The following is a 19,164-nucleotide window of genomic DNA, read 5'->3' as shown; positions in this document are numbered from 1 at the left end:
GATTCTTCAGCCTATGAAGCAGAAGCATTTCCACAGACACCATCTTTATTTGACAAGAGACAGAGAGATCTGTCTCATTTTTCTCTTCATCATAATAAGAGGCGCTCTTTGTTTGGAGGAGCCCTGCCCCTACCAAGGCTGGAAATCACTGTGCTTGCTCCAGAAGTCTGAGTAAAGGATGCCAGGAAGATACCGGAGAGTCCTGCCTAACGCCCTGATGTAATGGAAAGTCCCCAGGGCACTGCAGGGTTTGGAGGGTCATCTGAATTCTGCTAGGTTGACTCCGAGGATCTGATTGTATGGGCTCAAGCTCTCAGTGATTCCAGTGGCTTCAAAGCCAGCAGCACAGAGCCCCGAGAGCCCTTCCCTGAGTCAGCAGAACCCAGTGCAATCCAGTCGGCGTGGGTTTTGCTCCTGCCAAGAACTGATGGCCTCACCATACCCCCTCCAGGGGCTCTCTCACAGCCGAGAGGGCTCAGAGCTCATTCCTCCCCCAGTTCTCCTCCAGGAGCTGTATTCTCAGGTTTCAAAGTTTCCCCTGAGAACCTGAGCAAGAGATGATGGGAACTCAGGGAAACTGAGGTCTCTACCAGGAAATCGTTCCTAGTGATGCTCGGGCCAGAGAGTCCCAGTGAAAGAAGAGGGCCAGGACTGAATCCACAGCCAAAAAAAGTGAAAGTGTTAAGTCACCCAGTCGTGTCCAACTCTGTGCGACCCCACAGATTATAGCCCACCAGGCTCCTCTGTCCATGGAATTTTCTGGGCAAGAATACTGGAGTGGGTAGTTGTTCCCCTTCTCCAGGGGATCTTCCCAACACAGGGATCAAACCCGGGGCTTCCGCATGGCAGATGGATTCTTTATCATCTGAACCACCAGGGAATCCACACCCAAGGGAGGCATTACTACCTCCAGTTTGCAAAAATGAAAACCAAGGCTCAGAGAGATAAAATCACTTGCCCCAAATCACATAGCCAGGAGCTGGCAGACTTGGGATCCTAAGTCATCACTCCCCAAACATGTGGACAAAGATACAGAATGTAATTTTAGTTGGTGCAGTGAGAAAGTCATTCCCACATCAATCCTGCTTGAAGTCCTCCAAGAAGAAAAGCTTGTCTGGTGCTGTCTTTAACTTCTCAGACTCTTAATTATATCTCTTTTGAACAGCGAGAGAGCAGGCTTCAGGAAGAGCCTTCGGTGGGAAACAAGACTTTGGTAAAATAGTAGTATTCATTTCTACAACCATCTTCTATTTATGCAAATGATCCTGGCTTGCTCTTAGCTTGAAGTTTAAAAAGTGAGTTGATTTATGGGATCTCCCTGGTGGTCCAGCGGCTAGGACTCCATGCTTCCAATGCAGGGAATCCAGGTTCGATCCCTGGTCAGGGAACTAAATCCTACATGCCACAACTAAAGATCCCACATGCTGCAACTAAGACCCAGCACGGCCAAATAAATAAATAAGTAAAAAAATTTTTTAAAGCTGAGTTGATTTAAAGAAAACTAGTAAAGATATAATAGCGCACAGATATGGTCCAAATCATAAAGGGGGCAGCAGGTGAGTTGAGTTTGGAAGAAGCTATCATAAAACTTGGGGAGAAGACTCATTGATTGATGGATCTAATGTCTCTCAAACTTGAGTATCTGTTTGAAAACAGAGAAGAGATCTAAAGTAGTTCCTCCCCCTGCCCTTAGCTGTACCCTCACCTCCCTTCCCTGCCAGGCTGCTGGAACCTCAGGCCTGGGAGAGGAGGAGGAAGATGGAACAGGACGGCACACATGGGCACTGGCCCTTCTGAAAGGGGATGGTCGGGACCTCCTCAGCTCTTTGTGTAAGTGCTTCTCAGCTGTCCCTGTGGACTCTCCCAGACACCAAACGGAAAGCTTGAGGTGAAAAGAAAAGGGAGTATGGTTTAGAAGGGAAATGGTGGAGCAGCCAGAGGGGCCTAAACCCAGCATGTTGTCCCACATGGGAACAGCATCATTCAGGTGAAGACACGGAGACAGACAGTATCCACGCGCTCGAGGCTACAAGGAGCTCCCCGTGCAGAGGCCTCAGGTTCAATCCCTGGTTGGGGAACCAGACCCCAGGTGCCGCAACTAGGAGTTCCCCGGGCCGCAACTAAAAGAAGATGCAGCAATGCAACTGAAGACCCCACACGCTGCACATACATGAATAAATAAATATTAAAAAAGAGTCATCACAAGCTAAATAAATGGCTGTCTGAAGCCACTGAGATTTGGGGTCGTTTGTTACACAGCATCGCTTGTGGTAACAACTAACTGATACAAAGGATGAGACCAGTTCCCCCAGCCTTGAGCTTTCTGGGGACAGATCAGGCAGCTAGCATGAGACTCTGTCCCTCTCTGGGTCTGGGTCAACTGGGGTAGGCTGGGAGGAGGAGGGTATGAGGACGCACTCTTCAGCAGCAAACATTTCTTTCTTTCAAATCAAAGAGAAAATCCTCCAACACAGAGGCAAGAAATAACCCAGGTTCACACAGTTCTGTTTATATATATTTTCTCTCTATTTAGACACGACTCTTCAGTAAACAGTAATAAGATACGTTGGCAGCACTGAGAAAAGGAGAGCACTCCGGAGATAAAACAACTCCCACGCATTTGATTCGGGGACACAAGGACACACACGCAACGTACAGAGACCCGAACAAACACAGTAAGCCAAATAAATAAGCATTGTTTCAAATCACAACCACGACGCTCTCTGGAACACCACGAGAGAAGGCAGAGAAGAGATCTTGTGCTGTACTTTCAGACCAGTCTCTTAAAAAATAAATAAGAATCGGAAGGTCTAGGACCTGGGTCTTGCTAAAATAACATCCTCTGTAGTGAAGAGTTGAGTGGCAAAATAAAACTCTTATCTAGAGGGAGATTTCATACATGATCACCCGTCTCGGGAAGGCAGAGGGCCAGGGCGGGGAGATGAAACTTTCACAGAGCGCTCTTCGGAAGCGAGGTCCATCTCTCGTCCATCCCACCCAGGACACCCCACTTGGGCGGAAGTTCAGATGCAGCTGAAAGTGCTGGGTCCAAGGGAAGCGCCTTCACAAGCATGCCAGGCAGGGACTGCTCCCCCTCCTGGTTTGCTGAGGATGGGAAGACAGATGCGCCCCTCTGTCAAGGTTTCAATGTGCTTGATGAGTCTCCTCTCCTCTTCAAAATCCTACCTGCCATTCTTGGGAAGAGCATCCTTCTGGGACTCTCTCTGTTTCTCCTGACTCTGGTCCATTCTCCGAAGCAGAGAAGGGCTGGCATGACTGCTCTCCCAGGAGGACATGTAGGCAGGGTAAACTAGCTCGCCTAGGGTCTGTTTAGGGTGTTGGTGACCCTTTGTGTGAAGATATGGAGGGAACCATTTCCAGGCTAGGCTGTGACCCGGATGCCAGTTCATCAGCTCATTTTTTTTTTCCCCAAGGAGAACATCCGCCACACCCTACCCTGGCCAACCTCTGTCCTCCTCTCTTCCCTTTGTCCTGAGTTAGCAAGGGCACTTAAGGAAATGCCAGCCTCCTTGAACAAGGGGCTTGCACCAACACACACCTTCCAAGCTTCTGGAACTCCAGACCCAATGTAGGAAGGAGAGGCGAGGTCCTCCCTAGGATGAGAGGAAGGGGATGTGGGCTCTGCCCTGCCCGGAGCAGGGGCTCTGAGGAGGACCATGAAAAGGCCTGTCTCAAGCTTACAGACCCTTCTCACAGCCTTTTGTTGAAAGAAGAAAAAAGTCTCTCCTGGGGCCAGGGGGAGGAGGAAAAGATGAGAAAACCCAAAAACTGAAATCCCCGACCCCAGGAGAGATGTGCAGAGGACCCCATGTGCCTTTTCTAAATGGGGGCTGGGGGGAGTCTCAGGACACAGGTGGCTCAGGTACGAAGAAAGTGGGGAGGGAGAAACACTTTCAGTCCCTCCTCCAAGCCAGTGGTTCTCGAACGGGGGGCTACCTGGCAATGTCTGGAGAAGTTCTGGATGTCATAAGGCGGGGGGCGGGGCAGGGGGTGGAGGGCACTACTGGCATCTAGCAGGGAGAGGCCAGAGATGCTGCTCAACCCCCGACACTGCACAGGACAGTGTCCTTCATAGAAGAATTCCGTGTCAGCAGCGCTCTGCTCCCAGCCACGCTCTGGAACATCTCCAAAGGCCCCTTCAGAGCTCAGAGGCAGCCCCACAGACCTCTCCTATACCCGTTTCCGAAAAGTTCCCAACCCAAGTCTCATCGGACAAGACAGCCTGGAGGGATGGGAGGGAAAGGAGAGGAGACCATTCTGGAGACCACGAACAAAGATGCTCCTCTGCCCACCAACAACCCCCAACTTCCACAAGGGAGAAATCCCAGGCTTGGGCGATCTTTGGTCAAACAGGAAAACGTAAGGCTGAACTGAAGGGGCAACCCCTCCACCGCACCTGCCCAGCGGCCAAAGCTGGGGTGCTTGCTCTTTGCACAGAAGTCCATGCTCGGGAACAGACATCAGGACCTCGCTCCCCGGGCGGCTGGGAGGAGAAGCAGGCGGGACAGGCGGGCGGGCGGGCGGTGGCGCGGCCCTCACTTGTTCTCAATCAGGGTCTGCACCTTGTACACGAGGTCCCGGGCCAGCTTCAGGACCTGTTTCGTGTTGTGTCGCTCGGCCATCTCTGAAAGAGCAGACAGCAGAACCACATGAGCCTTCTCTTTGTTTGTCCTTGGGCCACACTTCCAGCAGAGACCCTGAGAGGTCTCTGGGGCACCCCCATCCCCATCACCAACTGGTATCACCCCCAGAGTGGCTCTGGAAGCACAGACTTTGGGGACGGCCTGTGACTCCAGACCTCAGTTTCCTCATCTGTGAAATGGGAACCATAACAATACCTACTTCACAAGGTTACTGTGAGCTCAAACGGGATGAAGTGTGTTTGTTTAAAAAAACTGTGCGTCTGTGTGTGTTTAAAAAATGTTCGGTCTTCTCACCATCCTCCTACAGACACAGGGACTGGGCACCTTTTAAGAAAGCAATGTTGGGCACACGGTGGATGCTTCAAAGCAGAGAGGAAAGGAAGCAACAGAAGGAGGTGGGGAGGGAAGGGGAGAAAGCACAAATAGCCATTTTGTCAAGAATAACACACAATGATCAGCTCTCTGAAAAATGATAATCCTAAATTTAGACATTTGTCATAAAGAAATCATCTGGTAGGAGCGAAAGACGCTAAGACCATGGTTCCCAAACTGGGTGCCGAGGGTACCCCTGTGAGCTCATGGCAATTTGGGGGGAAATACAGCGATCTTCCACACCTGTTAAACACCACATAAACTGCTAATGGGAGTGAGTGAGTTTGCAATTTGCGCTCCTATCAATGGCTTTATAGCGTTGCAAAAAAACCAAGTTTTCAGCAAGCAGTTGCCATGATAAAAGCAAGTATCATGTGAAAATCACTATGGAAAAGGAAGTGAAGGTGGTGAGTTCAAACTGATTCCAAAATTTGAGAAGTTGGGCAAAGTCCAACAGGTGAGAATACCCACTAGAAACTGCTTGTTTAAATATAAAATATAGTATTTTCTTTTGACTTATGGCTACTAAGTTGTTAGGATAGATATACTTATCAGGTGGTTTGGACTTAATTATTCAATAGTTACTGAACGGTCCGGGATGCCATGAAAATTTCACAGAGACACTAGAGGTGCTATGAACTAAGAAAGTTTGAGAACCTCCACGCTAAGATATGAATTGCTTTGGGTTCTCACAAACTCAAACCAAAACCAACGTAGATGTTAAACCAGAAAGGATGGTTCAGTAAGTTATGAACAGGTGCTTGAGGTATATTCTGCTTTCTCAAAAAATTATTATATGGAAAATGGTTTTAAAAATATCAAGTGGAAAAAAGCCTAGATACAACTGGATTCTGTGATGGTTGTTGTTTAGTCACTAAGTCATGTCTGACTCTTTGCGACCCCATGGACTGTAGCCCACCAGGCATCTCTGTCCATGGGATTTCCCAGGCAAGAATACTGGAGTGGGTTTCCATTTCCTTCTTGAGGGGATCTTCCCGACCCAGGGATTGTCTCTGGGTGTCTCCTGCATTGGCAGGTAGATTCTCTATGGCTTAGCCACCATGTACATAAGTTTGGAAAAGACTGAATAAAAAAATAAATATTTTTAAATGAACCTGTTAAGTGCAACATGGTTTTCTGGGTTTGATCCTAGAGCAGAAAAAGGACATTAGTTAAAAACCAAGTGAAATCAAGTAAGTCTGTAGGTTAGTTGATAGTACTATATCAGCGTTAATTTCTTTGTTGTGATACATGTATGAGGATCAGGTAACATATTAACATTAGGGGCTGCTGTGTTAAAAGGTATAGGAAACTGTACTATCTTTGAAATTTTTTCTAATAATAACTAATAATGTTAATTATTATTATTACATATTATTAAAATATAAAATATATTAATAATAATAACTAATAATGTTTCCAGTGTAAGGTCATCACTGGCGGCTTTTTTCTTTTTTTGCTTTATCCAAAACCTTCTTTAGTTTAAGAGAGTGTTTTAATAGTCATAATAGCAGCAGCTTCTATTCAAAGCAACACTTGTGAGCCACATAGCACGTGACTGATGGGCCTGACATCCCTGTGGTCTCATTTAATCCTCCTGACATCTCTCTGATGGAGGTGTCAGTATCATTTTATTCCCAAGGAATCTGAAGTGTGGAGATGCAAAGTCACTTGCCCAAGGTCACACAGCTCCCGGGTGGCAAGACTGTGCCTTTTCCATGCCACCTTCCTGTGTCTGCTTTCCCTCCACGTCAACCCTCTGCAGCAGACACCCTCCCTCATGTTCCCAGGTGAGGAAGCAGATGTTTAGAGAGAGGGGAAGTGACGTGTCTATGGCACAGCTCGTTCCCAGCGGAGCCAAGGTTGGCCCCTGAGCCTAATGTCAACACCCAGGCCCCTTCGGCCAGATCCTGAGAGAAACACACATGGAGCACTCAGCATTACTAGATGTCAACTCATCCACTGGGAAATAGCCACCGGAGGTGGGCAGAAGCCTCCTCCGTCCCCTTCATCTTGAATCAGTCTCAGGGACTCTCCATCCATCCCTCTCCAGGACCCAGGAAGAGGCCCTCCAGAAGCCTGCCCCCTTCGGATGAGACCCTGATCACGTGGGTACCGTTAAAAAATTTGATGATGTCTGTGAAATCCATGTTGTTCTCCAAGATGATGTCACGGTAGACCTCCACCAGCGCCAGCGCGATGAACAGGACGTAGTGGGCGGACGAGACGTGCTTGGCTGCCCAGATGGTCTCCCAGACGGAGAAGACGTCATCATAGATGAGTTCTGCCAAGACACCAACACACACGCATGCACGGGGAGAGTCCCCCACGGAGCTCACAGCGCTGCCTGCCCTCGAGAAGGGTCCCAGGCTGGCTGTGTTCTGTGCTTCTGTCCTGGGGCAGCAGCCAGAGCTCAGGCCAGGACGCGGGAGACCCGGGCACTGTCATCTGACAGCAGCCTCAGTTTCCCCCTTTTCTGGAATAGGCTGGGCACACTAGGTGGGCTGTATGTTTCCAGCTCCAACATCCCATGAGTGGAGGAACTGTGCACGTGCAGATTTAGTTTTCCTTGACTTGTTCCTGCCCTGACCCTGGGCCAGAGTCCTGCTCTCTGCCTGCACCCTCCAGCTCCTTGAGCACTCGTGGGGGTACCTCCCCTTCCCCCTGCACCCAGGCAGAGTCGGCTGCTGCTTCTGAGTCTAGTAAAGAGAGACAACAGAGTAAGGATGAAGAGTAAGGCTTCCTGTGTCCAATAAAAATCCGTCTGAATCCTGGCTCCATCACTTATGAGCAAGGTGACCTTGGGCTAGTTACTTCCCCTTCATGAGCCCTTCCTTTTCCAAATCTGTAAGCATGGTGATGTTGGTGGCAGAGGTTGCCATCTCTTTCTCCAGGGGAATCTTCCCAACCCAGGAATCAGACCTGAGTCTCCAGCATCGATAGGCAGATTCTTTACCACTGAGTCACCAGGGAACTTCACATGGTATGATACCAATAGTAATAAAGGACTGAAGAGACTTCCCTGGTGGTCCAGTGGTTAGGAGTCTGCTTTGCGATGCAGGGGACACAGATTCAATCCCTGTTTGGGGAACTAAGATCCCACAAGCCCTTGCACTGCAATGAAGAGCCTGTGCACTGCGACAAAAGATCCCACGTGTCGCAACTAAAACTCAAAACAGTCATATAAACAGATACATAAATAAATATTTTTTAAAAATAAAGGGCTGAAGAAATAATACATAGAAATGGCTCAGCACAGTGCCTGGCCCTTAATAAATATCTTTATGGGTTAGGGGATTCCCAGGTGGCTCAGTGATAAAGAATCAGTCTGCCAATGCAGGAGACTCAGGAGACCCGGGTTGGATCTCTGGGTCAGGAAAATCCTCTAGAAGAGGAAATGGCACCCCACTCCAGTATTCTTGCTGCGAAAATCCCATGGACAGAGGAGCCTGGTGGGCTACAGTCCATGGGGTCACAGAGAGTTGGACACGACTGGACAATTGCGCACATATGTATGCACAGAGGTTAGATATTATTACCAGCATTATCCCAAATTGGTATGGTAGCAATGCGCTGTGTCAGACATCATTTCTCAGTCACATGAGACAGATACTCCACGGGCTTCGGAGTTCTTGGCCTCTGATAGGCCGCTTAACAGAATGGTAGGGAACTGGGCTTGCGCAGACAGACGGGGGCTCAGATCCCGGCTCTGTTATTGCTGGGTCTGAATTTAGTTCTTCTCAGCCTTAGTTTCCCCATCTGTAAAATGGGGATTGTGACAACACCTACTACAGTGTCTCTGCAAGATAAGGTAGGTAAACTGTAGTCAGAACTCAACAAATAGGTATTACTCTCGTCCAGTGGCTTTGTCCCAACACTTCCCAGCCTCACTGCTGTGGTATCTTTTCCCCCTGGGATTCTGCACAAGGTTCCAGTGGCTTTGTCCCAATACTTCCCAGCCTCACTGCTGTGGTATCTTTTCCCCCTGGGATTCTGAACAAGGTCCCAGTGGGAAGTGTGTACCTCGCTTGAAATCCAGCAGGAACCAGCGGTAGCAGAAGTAGAAATGAGTGTAGTCCCCATTCTGATGCATCAACTCGAAGAGCTCTGAGTCCAGGATCTGTCAGAGGAAGGAAAGAAAGGCATCAGCCTCCCAGGCAAAGGCTGGCCACAGGGGACATCCCCACACCAGACACCGCACAGCCCTTAACAACCGGGTGGAGTTTAAAAATGGCCAAAGAATTTGAAGTGGAAATCAATCTGATGCAACCTAACCCAGTCTTCCTCTAAAGAAGATATGCAAATAACCAATATGCACAGGAACCATGCTTACCATCATTAGTAATTAGGAAAATGCCACAATGAGCTACTATTTCATATCCACTAGGGTGGCTATAATAAAAAGGACAGACAACAAAGGCCTGGGAGGATGGAGAGAAACTGGAACCCTCGTGTGTTGCTGGTGGGAATGTAAAATGGTGCAGCTGCAGCTTTACTCGTAGGTACATCCCCAATAAAAACGAAAACCTACGTCCACATAGAAACTTACATGTGAATGTACACAACTGTGTTATTCATAATAGCCAAAAAGCGTAAACAACCCAAGTATCCATCAGAGGATGAATGGGGACACAGAATGTGGTCTATCCACGCAATGGAACATTCAGCAATGGAAGGAATGGCATATCGATACATGCTGCAACGCGGACGCACCTTGTGAACATCTCACTCAGTGAAAAAAGCCAGACACAAAAAGCCACATATTGTGTGACTCCATTTACGTGAAACATCCAGAATGGGTAAATCTACAGAGACAGAAAGTAGACTAGTGGCTGCCAGGAGCGGGGGAGAGGGATTGCTGTTAATGGTGGTGGTGTTTGTCATTGTTTAGTTGCTAAGTCATGTCTAACTCTTTGGCGATTCGATGGACTGCAGCCCGCCAGGCTTCTCTGTCTATGGGACTTCCCAGGCAAGAACACTGGACCGTGAAAGTCGCTCAGTCGTGTTCGACTCTGCGACCCCATGGACTATACAGTTCATGGGATTCTCCCGGCAAGAATACTGGAGTGGGTAGCCATTCCCTTCTCCAGGGGATCATTCCAACCCAGGGATCGAACCCAGGTCTCCTGCACTGCAGGCGGATTCTTTACCAGCTGATTTCCTTCTCCAGGAGATCTTCCTGACCCAGGGATCAAACCTGAGTCTCCTGTGTTGGTAGGTGGATTCTCTACCACTGAGTCACAGGGAAGCTCAGGGGATAGAGATTCTTTTTCAGGGTGATGAAAGTGTTCTGAAATTAGATAGTGATGATGATTTCACACCTGTGACTATTCTAAAAACCAATGAATTAAACATTTTAAAAAGGCAAATTTTACAATATATGAATTTATCTTAATAAAGCTCTGCGTACATGTGTGTGTGTGTATGTGTGTGTGTGACAGAAAGAGAGAGGGAGAAATATACTCAAATATTTCTTTGTAGTCTGGAGGAGGAAATGGCAACCCACTCCAGTATTCTTGCCTGGGAAATCCCATGGACAGTGGAGCCTGGTGGGCTACAGTCCGAGGGGTCGCAAAGAGTCAGACACTACTTAGCGATAAAACAACCACCACTTCTCTGCAGAAAAGGACCAATACAATCAAATGTCCCATTAAGGGAAGGACCGTATTTTGTTCATCACTGTAGCCACAGTGCCTGGGCCAAGTAAATGCTCAGTAAGAATGAGTCCAGTGGAGCTGACTTGAGCTATTGAGTCAACGTTAAGTTGAATTGAGTTTTTCAGTTTAACTCAACTGGGCTGAGTGAAGTAGGACTGAGTTACTGAGTTAATTTAAACTAGGAATGGCTATTAAGTTCGTTTGTGGTCCATTGGGTTGAGCTGGAATAAGTTATGTTATTGAGAAGCTCAAGGTCATACCTGGATTAGCGACCTCATGTTGGCAAAGTGTGTGTCCATGGCGCCCCCGTGGGGGAAGTTCTGATTCATCCTCTTCATGAGCTCGGTGAAGCAGCTGAAGGCGAGGGCCTCTGGGGAAAGAGTACAGGAGAAAGAGTCAACTCTGCCACCGCCCAAGGTCCCAAAGTGATGGTCCGAGGGTATGAGCCAGTTCATTAAGTCCACAGCCAAATAAGAAACGTAAGGAAGTGGAGTATACGCATGCACACCATTTCAAGGGATGCTCTCCAATCTTTCACTACGTACCTCCCACCTGAGAGGTATTGAAATAGAGCATCCTTTCTTTTAGGAAAGAATGGTGACAGCAAATGCTCTGTTTTAAAGATCCCTATTTGCTCTAATAAAAAGTTGACGATATTTGGTCCCACGTCTTGAAAAAAATTCTGCGGGGCTCATGAAATTCTCATGTCTGAGAACCACTGTATTAAAATAACAATTGTCAATACTGGAAGGGTGTTTGCAGGTGTTATGCAAAGGCAGGGTCAAATAACTTTGGGAAATGCTACGTAGAGAGTGACTATATATACGAAGGAAAAAAAAAGGCTCTGAGCATTTCTGTAATTTAAAAGATCTGTGTTGGGAATTCCCTGGCGGTCCAGTGGTTAGGACTCCACACTTTCACCACTGAGGGCATGGGTTCAGTCCCTGCTCCAGTGGTTAGGACTCCACACTTGTACTGATGAGGGTGTGGATTCAGTCCCTGGTTGGGGAACTGCTAAGATCCTGCAAGCTGCATGGCACAGCCGAAAAAAAAAATCCGTTTCATACTGTTCAACCCAGTGTTTAAAATAATTTGAAAACAGTACCTATTTTCTCTTAACACCAAGTAGCTTTAGAGAAAGTTATGAGAAGATTACCCAAGTCACCACAGAATCTTGTTCATTTTCTTTATTTTTCAGAACAGTTTAGATTTACAGAAAAATTGAGAAGAGTGTAGAGTTTCCATATACCTCACACCTAGTTCCCCCCATTACTAACATCTCCCATTAATATGTACATTTGTTACAACTAATGACCTACCGATGATACATAATTAACTCAAGTCCATAGTTTTTTACCTTATGGCCTTTGCTGTTCCAAGAACTCATCTGAGAATTACATTATACACAGCTGTCATCTCTCCTCAGGCTCCTCTTGGCTACAGCTGTGACTCAGACCTTCCTTGGTGGTGGTGACCCTGATGGCTATGAAGAGTGCATGCCAGGTGTTCTCCGGGATGCCCCTCTATTGTCTGATGTTTTTCTCATGATAAGATCGGGGTTATGGGTTATGGTGAGAAAGACCATGTAGGTGAGGTGCCACTTGAGTCATATCACATCAAGGGTGTACAGTGTTGATGTGGCTGAGGACTGCGGACGGCCTTGGCCACCTGCTAGAGGCGGTGTTTTCAGGTCTCTCCACTGCAGAGCTTCTCTCTCACCTCCCACCCTCTTCCGCAGGGAACTTTCTGGAAAGCAGTCACTATGCTCAGCTCTAAGAGTTGGGAGTTATACTTCTCATTTTTAAACAGCTTTATGGAGGCTTGCACACCATAAAATTCACTCTTTTAAATGTACTGGGTTGGCCAAAAAGTTTGCTTGGGTTTTTCTGTACGATGTTACAGAAAAATCCGGGCAAAATTCTTGACCAAACCAATATAATTCAGTGGTTTTAGAATAGTCAGAGTTGCAAACCATCATCTCTATCTCATTTCAGGAACATTTTCACCATATATCGGCAGTCATCACCTATTGCCCTCTCCTCACAGTGCCTGTCAAGCATGAGTCTATTTTCCATCTCTACAGATTGGCCCTTTCTGGAAGCAACCTGACCATGATGTTGCTAAAGTGCCCAGCTTCTCAAATGTTCCTGAAGCCAGTTTTCCTACCTTACTGGTTTCCTCATTACTACACGGAATAAAATCTTTGTTCATTTTATTTGTATGTGAGAGTCATGTAACCTTTTGAAAATTACATTTTATCGGTTCTGAAGGTCATCCACTGAGCTGTTTGAGGGCATTAATCCAGTGGAGACAAATTAAGTCCATTTGCCTGCACATCTTTTCTTGGTTTTTGAAGTGAATTTTGGGTGGCAACAGAGCTTTAACTTTTCTACCCCTCTAGTTCTTGTTTTTTCTATTGATATTATGTATTTGTTTTTATTTCTGGTTTGTATACCTTCAACAAATTAATCTGAATTAGCGATAGCAATGGTTGGGGATTTGCTTTTATGGTTAACTATCTGGTGAGTTCTGTTGGGTGTATAATGAAAGTTTGTTCTCTGTTGGGTGAGAAATAATAAAGAATCCAATTTCATGGTCTTTTTTCTTTTTTGCTTTGTTTCCTTTTGGGGGGATCTGTTTGTCTCTTTGCAACCTCGGGTCAATTAAGAATCACATGCTCACTGGAAGAAAAATGACTCAATTTTTGTGTTTTGGGCTCACTACATTCAGCAACATTTTAAAGTTTTTGGTGTACAAATCTTGTACTTCTGTTAAATTTATTTATAAATATTTTACTCTTCTAGAGGCTACTGCAAATGGAATTGCTTTTCTGTTCTCATATTTAGATTGTTCATTGCAATAGTATAGAAATATAATTGACTTCTGTATAAGTCCTATATCCTGCAACCTTGCTGAACTTATTAGTTCTAATACTTTTTTGACTCCTTAGGATTTTCTGTATGCAAGATCATGCCATCTTCAAATATAGATGGTTTTATTTCCTTTTCAATCTGGACATCTCTATTCTTTTTTCTTCAGTAATTGTCCAGGATAGAGCCTTTTGTGGCAGAAGTGGAAATCTTTGTCATACTCTTGACCTTGGGTGAGAAGTATTCAGAATTTTGTTGACATTACTTTGTCAACAAAGATCCGTCTAGTCAAGGCTATGGTTTTTCCAGTGGTCATGTATGGATGTGAAAGTTGGACTATAAAGAAAGCTGAGCACTGAAGAATTGACGCTTTTGAACTGTGGTGTTGGAGAAGACTCTTGAGAGTCCCTTGGACTGCAAGGAGATCCAACCAGTCCATCCTAAAGGAAATCAATCTTGAATATTCATTGGAAGGACTGATGCTGAAGCTGAAACTCCAGTACTTTGGCCACCTGATGTGAAGAGCTGACTCATTTGAAAAGACCCTGATGCTGGGAAAGATTGAGAGCAGGAGGAGAAGGGGACAACAGAGGATGAGATGGTTGGATGGCATCACCAACTCAATGGACATGGGTTTGGGTGGACTCCTGGAATTGGTGATGGACAGGGAGGCCTGGTGTGCTGCGGTTCATGGGGTCTCAAAGAGTTGGACACGACTGAGTGACTGAACTGAACTGATTCAGAATTTCATCCCTGAGTATTAGTTGTGGGTTTTTCAGAGATGTCTTTTATCACGTTGAGTAAGTTCTCTTTTGTTCTGAGTTTGCCGAATTTTTTTTATGAAAGGCTGTTGAATTTTGTCTGATGACATGATCATGTGACCTTCATCCTTTATTCCATGAATGTAGTGAATTGTACTGATTGAACTTCATATATTGAGTCAGCCTTGCATTCCTGGGATAAATCCCATTTGATCACGATATATAATTCTTTTTATATCTTGATGGATTCAGTTTGTTAGTGTTTTCTTGAGGATTTTTACCTTGATTTCATAAAGGACATTGGTCTGTAATTTTCTTTTCTTGTGATGTCTTTGTCTGGTATTGCTATCCGGGTACCAATAAGGCGTCATATAAGGACCTGCACCATAGGATGAGTTGAGAAGCGTTCCCTCCTCTTCTAAGTTTTAGAAGAGTTTATGAAGTACTGATATTCATTTTTCATAAAGTGTTTGGTAGAATTCACCAGTGAAGCCATCTGGGCCTGAGATTTCCTTTGTTTTCATTCATGTTTATATAACCAGTGGCTAGCAAAACCTTGGATGGGTGTCAGGCACCTGGAAATAAGTGTTGGTCAATGTAGAATAAAAGAACTTTTTATTTCACTAAGACCTTGATGTGTTCACTGGACAGATCTTCTGAACCCTGGCACTGACTCAGTTTATGGAGTCGCAGAGTGAGGTTAACCTTTCTTCTCTGTCATGAGAAGGAAGCCGGGTCCCCAGTCCGGGGGCAGGGAGGGTACACTCACCATCATCCAGGATGACCAGCAGTGGGGCCAGGAGGTCACACATGCCCTGGACATAGCCAATCTCAATGTGCTGCCAGATGTAGCTGCAAGAGACACACAGGATGGCCAGCGATGGCACCCACAGTCTGCCTCTCCAAGCCACTCCTCCTTTCCTCTCACCCTGCTTTGGCCCCCATCTCTCACCTGGACCAACTCCCTCAACCTCCCGCCTGTACTCCCATCCTGTCTCATTCTCTTCAAGCAGCCTATGCCGTCACGAGGATGACCTTCTTAAAGCTCAGGAACCTTTACGGCTCTTCACTGCGTGACAAGGCAGTGTCCAAACTCCTTCACTGGGGGTGCCAGGCGTCTATTGCCTCCTCCCAATCCCCCTTCACAGTCTCACACAGCACTTCTCAGGACTTCTCCCTTCCCGCTGCACTGAGGCATTTACCTCTGTACAAACAAAGCACACACTCATGCGCCTGTGTTTCTGCCTGAGCCGCTCCCTCTGCCTGGAATTCTCATCTGCTTCTTAATAATCGTAACTACTGTTCACTGAGCATTTACTGTATGCTCTGTCCACTCTATATGTATTTATCACTGAATTCTCAAACTAATCATATGAAAAAGCTACTATCATTATCGCAGTTCACAAATAACGAGAATAAAGCACAGAGAATTAAGTGACATGCGCCAAGTCACACACCTCATAATGAACAGCAGAGAAAGGATTTGAATCCAGGGGGCCTCACTCCATTGCGTGTGCTCCCCGTTGCCCGCACCTGCGCCACCCATTACCCATCTCCGACAGACAGCCCCGCCCCCGCCCCAAAGGCCCCGCCCCCGGACACCGACAGCCCGCCCCCCGCCCCGGCCACCTGCACATGATGTTCCGCAGCTTCTCCAGGTTGGCGGGTGTGAAGTACCAGTAGTTGCGGTCACACCTCTGCACGTCCTTCTCGATGCGGTGCAGGTTCACCGTGTACAGGTCCAGGAGCTCTGGCTGCGGGCCCCCAGGAGGGGAGGGAAAGAACAGTCACACCCCAGCTCCTCACAGGGGAGGAAAGAACAGTCACACCCCAGCTCCTCACAGGGGAGGAAAGAACAGTCACACCCCAGCTCCTCACAGGGGAGGAAAGAACAGTCACACCCCAGCTCCTCACAGGGGAGGAAAGAACAGTCACACCCCAGCTCCTCACAGGGGAGGAAAGAACAGTCACACCCCAGCTCCTCACAGGGGAGGAAAGAACAGTCACACCCCAGCTCCTCACAGGGGAGGAAAGAACAGTCACACCCCAGCTCCTCACAGGGGAGGAAAGAACAGTCACACCCCAGCTCCTCACAGGGGAGGAAAGAACAGTCACATCCCAGCTCCTCACAGGGGAGGAAAGAACTACTACACCCCAGCTCCTCACAGGGGAGGAAAGAACAGTCACACCCCAGCTCCTCACAGGGGAGGAAAGAACTACTACACCCCAGCTCCTCACAGGGGAGGAAAGAACAGTCACATCCCAGCTCCTCACAGGGGAGGAAAGAACTACTACACCCCAGCTCCTCACAGGGGAGGAAAGAACAGTCACACCCCAGCTCCTCACAGGGGAGGAAAGAACTACTACACCCCAGCTCCTCACAGGGGAGGAAAGAACTACTACACCCCAGCTCCTCACAGGGGAGGAAAGAACAGTCACACCCCAGCTCCTCACAGGGGAGGAAAGAACAGTCACATCCCAGCTCCTCACAGGGGAGGAAAGAACTACTACACCCCAGCTCCTCACAGGGGAGGAAAGAACAGTCACACCCCAGCTCCTCACAGGGGAGGAAAGAACTACTACACCCCAGCTCCTCACAGGGGAGGAAAGAACAGTCACACCCCAGCTCCTCACAGGGGAGGAAAGAACTACTACACCCCAGCTCCTCACAGGGGAGGAAAGAACAGTCACATCCCAGCTCCTCACAGGGGAGGAAAGAACAGTCACACCCCAGCTCCTCACAGGGGAGGAAAGAACAGCCACACTCCAGCTCCTCACAGGGGAGGAAAGAACAGTCACACTATAGCTCCTCACAGGGGAGGAAAGAACAGTCACACCCCAGCTCCTCACAGGGGAGGAAAGAACAGTCACACCCCAGCTCCTCACAGGGGAGGAAAGAACAGCCACACTCCAGCTCCTCACAGGGGAGGAAAGAACAGTCACACTATAGCTCCTCACAGGGGAGGAAAGAACAGTCACACCCCAGCTCCTCACAGGGGAGGAAAGAACAGTCACACCCCAGCTCCTCACAGGGGAGGAAAGAACAGTCACACTATAGCTCCTCACAGGGGAGGGAAAGAACTGTTCCACCCCAGCTCCTCAGAGGGGCACTCTTCCACAGAGCCTCTCTCTCTCCTTCTCCTCCTCCTAGCCCTCTCCTGCCATCACTGAGAAAACTTCCTCTATCTGGACCAGTCAGATGTCTGACTTTATTTTTTGTTGATGTTGTTTCCTGAGAAGGCCTCTTTCATTTTGTCTGATGAAAATTCTCTCTACTTTTTTCTCACAATCCTATGAGGTATATAGAATTATTATCCTCATTTTATATAAGAAGAAAGTAAGATCAAGATATATATATATATATATATGTATATGTATGTGTATATATAAATACACTACAATATACATGTAACAAACCAATTAAACATGAAAACACTTCTAGGAAAAACAAAATTTTTGCAGGAAAATATCCAATTTAACATCCATTATATTGCTATAATGATATAAACAAAGATCAATCATTTAACTAAAATTATTGTGACTATAGTGGATGGATGGGGAGTGGGATGGTTTCACTTGTGTGGTGAGGGTGTGCAGGTAGGGAAGGAAAAAGACTGAAACCTCTTCCTCCATAATGGGGAGTCAACAGACAATATTTAAAATTGAAGAAAACCAAAAAAATATTAAGCAGTAGCAATACAGGTATATTATTTACAGATATGAGGGTAAACACCAGATAATTTGGGCAGAATAAGTCCCTACTACTGCCTCAGGTGATGAAATTCCAGCTGAGCTATTTCAAATCCTGAAAGATGATGCTGTGAAGGTGCTGCACTCAATATGCCAGCAAATTTGGAAAACTCAGCAGTGGCCATAGGACTGGAAAAGGTCAGTTTTCATTCCAATCCCAAAGAAAGGCAATGCCAAAGAATGCTCAAACTACAGCACAATTGCACTCATCTCACACGCTAGTAAAGTAATGCTTAAAATTCTCCAAGCCCGGCTTCAGCAATATGTGAACCATGAACTTCCTGATGTTCAAGCTGGTTTTAGAAAAGGCAGAGGAACCAGGGATCAAATTGCCAACATCCGCTGGATCATGGAAAAAGCAAGAGAGTTCCAGAAAAACATCTATTTCTGCTTTATTGACTGTGCCAAAGCCTTTGACTGTGTGGATCACAATAAACGTGGAAAATTCTGAAAGAGATGGGAATACCAGACCACTTGACCTGCCTCTTGAGAAATCTATATGCAGGTCAGGAAGCAACAGTTAGAACTGGACATGGAACAACAGACTGGTTCCAAATAGGAAAAGGAGTACGTCAAGGCTGTATATTGTCACCCTGCTTATTTAACTTCTATGCAGAGTACATCATGAGAAACGCTGGGCTGGAGGAAGCACAAGCTGGAAGCAAGGTTGCCGGGAGAAATATCAATAACCTCAGATATGCAGATGACACCACCGTTACGGCAGAAAGTGAAGAGGAACTAAAAAGCCTCTTGATGAAAGTGAAAGAGGAGAGTGAAAAAGTTGGCTTAAAACTCAACATTCAGAAAACTAAGATCATGGCATCTGGTCCCATCACTTCATGGCAAATAGATGGGGAAACAGTGGAAACAGTGGCTGACTTTATTTTTCTAGGCTCCAAAATCACTACAGATGGTGATTGTAGCCATGAAAGTAAAAGAGACTTACTCCTTGGAAGGAAAGTTATGACCAACTTAGACTGCATATTGAAAAGCAGAGACATTACTTTGTCAACAAAGGTCTGTCTACTCAAGGCTATGGTTTTTCCAGTGGTCATGTATAGATGTGAGAGTTGAACTATAAAGAAAGCTG

At 46.7% G+C, this 19,164-nt stretch overlaps 1 protein-coding gene and 1 non-coding gene across 3 annotated transcripts in view; one reads left to right on the top strand and one right to left on the bottom strand.

The window, feature by feature from the left end:
- Positions 1-1,315: 1,315 nt before the first annotated feature.
- Positions 1,316-1,388, top strand: TRNAW-CCA (transfer RNA tryptophan (anticodon CCA)). The gene has a single exon. It is a non-coding gene; the product is annotated as a tRNA-Trp (tRNA).
- Positions 1,389-2,493: 1,105 nt separating this feature from the next.
- The window catches only part of SGSM1 (small G protein signaling modulator 1), a 73,795-nt gene continuing 57,124 nt past the window's right edge, over positions 2,494-19,164 (bottom strand). For both annotated transcript variants that reach the window (XM_061385179.1, XM_061385180.1), the window contains 6 exons: positions 15,954-16,078; positions 15,094-15,176; positions 10,954-11,063; positions 9,060-9,156; positions 7,153-7,320; positions 2,494-4,645 (listed from right to left, as the gene is read on the bottom strand). In XM_061385179.1, the coding sequence (XP_061241163.1) occupies positions 4,557-4,645; positions 7,153-7,320; positions 9,060-9,156; positions 10,954-11,063; positions 15,094-15,176; positions 15,954-16,078 (672 nt within the window). In that variant the 3' untranslated portion in view covers positions 2,494-4,556. The remainder of the gene's footprint in view (positions 4,646-7,152; positions 7,321-9,059; positions 9,157-10,953; positions 11,064-15,093; positions 15,177-15,953; positions 16,079-19,164) is intronic.

The sequence above is a fragment of the Bos javanicus genome, chromosome 17 (genome assembly GCF_032452875.1).
Source record: "Bos javanicus breed banteng chromosome 17, ARS-OSU_banteng_1.0, whole genome shotgun sequence".
NCBI classification, from domain to species: Eukaryota; Metazoa; Chordata; class Mammalia; order Artiodactyla; family Bovidae; genus Bos; species Bos javanicus.
Note: the sequence above shows the minus strand (reverse complement) of the source record. Positions and strands in the feature narration are given on the sequence as shown.